At 33.0% G+C, this 5,888-nt stretch overlaps 1 protein-coding gene across 1 annotated transcript; it reads right to left on the reverse strand.

The window, feature by feature from the left end:
• Positions 1–3,581: 3,581 nt before the first annotated feature.
• Positions 3,582–5,100, reverse strand: LOC107887938 (40S ribosomal protein S15a-5-like; the record flags this gene model as incomplete). The annotated part of the gene is made up of 3 exons (XM_016812152.2): positions 3,582–3,883; positions 4,059–4,219; positions 5,043–5,100. Coding segments are annotated over 3 exons (318 nt in total), but the record flags the coding sequence as incomplete, so codon positions are not given.
• Between the last annotated feature and the right edge of the window lie 788 nt (positions 5,101–5,888).

Below are 5,888 nucleotides of genomic sequence, written 5' to 3' on the forward strand. Positions count from 1 at the left end.
AGATTCATCATCAGATTCATCCCTGGATCGTCTATTTGTTTGCCTGTTAGATGGTTGATTCAGCTTCCCGTAACTGAAATCCATATCTTTTAACATGAATAAGATTTCAGATCCAATGGTCTACTCATGAGGTTTTTTCAACTCTTCAGTACCGTCAAATAAAGCCCTCTGAAATCTATAGCTATGATTTTCATCTAACCACCGACGATGCCCCATATAGCAGAACTTGTTCCCATTATATAACCACTATGAACACGTTTGAGCAATACAACAAGGACAGGCATAATGTCCTCTGGTACTCTAACTAGATAAATTCGCATATGTCGGGAAATCATTAATTGTCCGCAGCAAAGCAGCACGTAGGTAAAAGTTCTCCTTTCTCAATACATCATACGTCTCAACACCCGCCCATAATTGTTTTAACTCTTCAATAAGTGGCTACAGATATATGTCAATATCATTTCCAGGGCCTTTCTCTCCGGGGATAATCATAGATAATATCAAAGAAGATTGCTTCATGCAGAGCCATGGAGGCAAATTATAAGGAACAAGGACCACAGGTCAAGTACTGTAAGAGGTGCTCATGATTTTAAAAGGATTAAATCCGTTAGATGCTAACCCAAGCCTTACACTCCGAGGATCACTTACAAAGCTTGGAAATTTATTATTGAATGATTTCCATGCTAAAGAATCTGCAGGATGCCTTAATAATCCATCATCCGATCGTTGATCATGATGCCACGTCATAAACTCGGCTGTCTTTGACGACATGAATAGCCTTTGAAGCCTTGGGATTAGCGGGAAATATCGCAAAATCTTGTTCGGCTTCCTTATTGACTGTGGCCCATATTCATCCTCATTAACATCTTCTGCATCTCTATTCATCCAATGAGATTTGCCGCAAACATGACAAGACTGTTGATTTCTTCGATCACCCCAATACAACATGCAATCATTTGGGCAACTATGGATTTTGTTGTACCCAAGGCCTAAATCTTTTATCACTTTCTTCATGTCTTTACATGATTGAGGGATTTTTGCAAACAGGAACATTTCTCTCAAAAGCTCTAACAGCATTGTCAAAGAGTTTCCGGTCCACCCTCCCAAACATTTTAAGTGGAAAAGGCGAATACAGAATGACATTTTCGAAAATTTTGATCCCTCATAAAGTTCTTCATTCATTTCACCAAGTAACATGTAGAACTTCACCGCTTCATCATTCAGTTGTTCATCCGGTACAGTTCTTCTCATTTCCATAAAAGTATTCCCATCGATATTATAATCATCGGATCCAACATAGTTTGGTGGAAATGATTGGAAACCTTCACTCCGTATATTAAATGCATCCCGCATCGTACCTCCCATGTCATCTTCTCTAACATACTGACGGTAACCACTATAAGGATAACCTGGATTAATCGTCGAAGAGGCTCCATTAGGTGTACACTCTCCATGGAAAATCCATTTTTTATACCCCCGAATGAAGCCATCAATAATTAGATGTTCGTAGACAACTTCACGATAATGCCAATAGATATTGCCACACTTCTTACACGGGCAAAGAATCATATTCTCTTGGCTTGAATTGTGAAATGCAAAATCTAAAAAAGATTGCACTCCATTTTGATACTCGTTGCTTGCCCTTGAGAAATTCATCCAAGTCCTATCCATTTCGTAGTTGTTGAAGTCTAAAGTTGGCAATAAGTTACACGGGTAAGTTGTTTATTATGTAAGTCTTGATATGATATATATTTATGTTTTATGTAAGTTATGTAGATTATGTAAGTTATGAAATTTGAACTTTAAACTATATGCTTTTAAGGAAATTATTAGATTAAACTACATGTATTAGTTAAGTTATGTAAGTTGTTATGTACGTTATGTGAGTTATGTAAATTATGTAAGTTATGTGAGTTATGTAAGTTGTTATGTAAATTATGTAAGTTATATAAGTTATGTAAGTTATGTAATTTATTTAAGTAATGATCAATATTAATACTATTTTGATAAAATTAGTTATAACTTTTAAAGACATTTAAAATTATTAAATATTAAAATCAAACATTATTTATATAAAATAATTGTAATTTGAATATAATATTATCAAAAAGAATCGTAGTTTAATTTTTATATTATAATATATTTAAACAATGATCAATATTATTATATTGATAAATTATTTATAAGTGGCCCTTCAGTCGTTGAAATTTTTAAATCTTTTTTAAGGATGATAGAATTATTTATAAGGTCCATAGAACTTTTTTTGAAATATTTTTTATACAAATACCTTTAAAAATATTAAATATTAAAATCAAACATTATTAATATAAAAAATAGTAATTTGAATATAATAATATCAAAAAAGAATCGTAGTTTAATTTTTATAAGTAAATTAGAAATAAATTATGGTTAGATAAATAGTCAATAGTAAATGAGCTCGATAGAACTTTTTTCAAGTCTTCTTGATATTTTTAAGATTCATCATACGTGGCGTTGTTACACCTAGGGAGGATCCATTATATCTTACAACTCGATATAAGGCAACCCGTCAGGTTTCCAGCGTATATACTTTGAATCTTTAAAATATTTCATATAAGGTTGGAGAGAAGGTCAGCTACTGTTGTAATTTTAATGGACAAGCAAGCTACATGGTAATAAATTTAATTCATACTTATTCATACTTAAGTTGAATCAAATAATAATTAAGTTGAACCAAATATAAAAACTTATTCATACTTATTCATACTTCAAATAATAATTAAGCTACAAGAATCAAGTCTGGTTCAAGTTTATTTAAAGGGCTGCAATTCATACATTTAAAGGGCTGCAATTCATACATTTGATTAATGTTATGAAATAAAAGGTGTGCTTGTTTTTCTATCCCATAAAGGATTAGACATTTCAATCGCCAACCGTAAGGATGAAGAGAACTTTGCAAGGACTTTCAAGAGTAAGCCTATCAATTACAGTCCATATTCACTAATATAGCTATCATAGTTCCTAATGCATATATGATAAGGATACTCACAGTTTGATTAGTTAAACCTAAAAAAGCAATAACCAAATGCACAATCCCAAACTTAAATAAGAAAGCTCATCTACTCATAAAAATGTGAATTGTATCATGCCCCAACTAGATTGCTAATCCTAGCAGAAAAAATGCTTCTAAATAGTATAAGGACTAGCTGCTGCTGCATTAAGATTTTTAATCCTTCAGATTTGGTAGGTTCATGCCATCATTGTCAAACGCAATGAAGTTACAAGAACTAGGATTAGAACCTTAGATGCCACCTTTTAATAAGAGTTACATGGTTCAACTAATTTGATGAATCAAGTCTTAAACTTTCTAAAACCTCATGTTAAAGGTGAATGCATGATTCAGTTTCTAGAGATGTTGAATATTTAATCATAAACATTAAAAACATAAAAGGAAAAACATGTTGAAAGAAACATAAATGTTAGGGAAGACAATGTTTACCTTGATAAAAGGAGCACTTTGAAGGCAAAAACTATGGAGATGCAAATGTCTTAAAATTGGATTGGCAGCTTAAGCCTGAATATATGTGAATGAGCTTATGACATTTCAAGTGAAAAACATTAGATAGCAGGCTACCAATGGAGCAAACACTGTAAAATTCTAATCCTCAAATACAAATACAGGCATCAAACCAAAAGTTATATATTCTAATATTCCATTTTAAACGATACCAAATTCAAATAGATATTTGATTGAAAGTTCTCAGATAAAGCAGAGCTCAAACAACTATCAGAAAGATAAACAAGTCTAATGAAAATAACCCAGAACCTGCCCACCTACATTCCTTTGAATGGCTTCTTCATGATCCAAAACACCATCCGGAGTTGAAATCACAACATAACCCCACTGTACATAATAAGAAAATAAACAAGGTGAGTATCAAACTAGAAGATCTCACCCTTGCATGACATGCAGATTCTACAAACATAGATGCTGCATCTACATTCTGTATCGAGCACTTTCTACATTAAATTGGCAATGAATAATTGAAACACCAGAGACACATGGATTCTTAACAAACCTGACGAGTTGGAAGTTTAAGTGTTTTGTATTTTTCGATATCCTTTGCTTTGAAGTCCTGCCTGTAAGTGAGTGCCCGACAATCGTTTACCCTTCCTTGCAGGTCAACTGTTATCCTGCTCACTCTATGTGGATCATGAACTTCGAAGTTCTTTATGTATCCTTTCAAAATGAAATTTACAAAGAAGTCAAAAACACAGCCAGAAGCAATAGATTCAAAAGTAGCAGTAGTCACAACTCTAGGTATCATGACAACTAGATTCGCAGCCACTTAGTTCATGAGATTACAACAGCACTAATTCATCGAAAAGAGCACGATGCCTAATGGTTTTCAAAGCTTCAAATAAACAAAAACTACGGTTGACAAAACAAGGAAGAAATTTTGCATAATTCCTTCCACATCATATTGATAAACTAACCAGGCAACTGAAGATGGAAGCATGGATTCCAGTAATAAATCTAAACACTTAAGTATCAAGTAAAACTGAAAATAAACCAGAATAAGAAAGGAAAAAGAACTATTATCATATCACCACTGCATCTTATTAATAAATACCCATTGCCCTCAAATTTCATACAAGACAAGCTTACTGAGGTGACAAAAAGGATTAATCTTCAATTATTATGATAACTTGTTTAGTCTAAAAAATGAATCGATGTCTTTCAACACTCAAATTCTTTATTAGACATCCAAATAATGTGTATAAACCAATTAAATGAATATGCTTATTGAGGTTCAACTCTTTGCCATACATAAGCATAAGCATTCACTGATACAACAATATTCAAATTCATAAAAAGAGTTTGCAGTTTTAAATAATAACTATCAAAATTAGGTCATTTCAACCATACCAATTCTCAAGATTAATCAATACCAAATTAAATTAAAGAAAAAACCCATGCATATTGAACTAAATAATACAAATCCATAATCACAGACAATGAATTAAACAAAAGAAAACAGAAAAAAGGGAAAGGAACTAACCTCGATATTTCATGATATTGAGAAAGAAAGATATGACGTGCATTATCACAACATCAATATAACAACAATTGTAATCACGAGATTGTAAAAAAATTGTAACATCACATTGTAATCACAACGATGACATGCATTATCCATTTTCAAAGGGACTAAATTAAACTAAATAAACTGTCCATATAATTAGGAACAATACCTATAGGACTCGAAATTGCAGCGGAAGTGGCGGAGAGGAGAGGCAGACGCAGACCCAGACACAGACGCAGTTAGGGAAAATGAGAGAAAATAAATTAGGTAAATGGGGGAATGAAATCAGGTTTAAGTTGGGGAAGATGCAGATGCAGTTAGGGTGCAAAATCAAAAATTTTGATTTGGGGTTATGGGAAAACTACTGATAGCAGAGCAAATCAAAAGGACTTCGCGGAAAACGATTTGAGGATATCTCTTTAGGGGAAATTATAGGGGATTTTTGAAATTAGGGTTTGGAAGTAATGGGGAATTTTAGGGGATTTTTGAAACAGACGAAGCAAAGGGAAAACTAATCGGGGTAAACTGAACTGGGGAAAAGTAAAAGGAAATTGGGGTTTTTTGTGGCGTTTCTAGAGAAAACGCCGGTATTTCAAACCTTTTGTGGCGTTTATAAAGGCGCCACTAATAAAAGACTATAAAACGACCACGTTTTGAAATCTCTTTAAATGTTTTGTGGCATTTTTATAAAAAGCGCCACTAATAACAAGGTAATAACGACGTCGTTTTGCAATCTGTTAATAGATTTTTGTGGCATTTGTAGAGCAAACGCCGGTAATTCTCACCTTTTGCGGCGTTTATAGAAGCGCCACTAATAACAAG

Source organism: Gossypium hirsutum, chromosome A03, assembly GCF_007990345.1.
Source record: "Gossypium hirsutum isolate 1008001.06 chromosome A03, Gossypium_hirsutum_v2.1, whole genome shotgun sequence".
Lineage (NCBI taxonomy): Eukaryota > Viridiplantae > Streptophyta > Magnoliopsida > Malvales > Malvaceae > Gossypium > Gossypium hirsutum.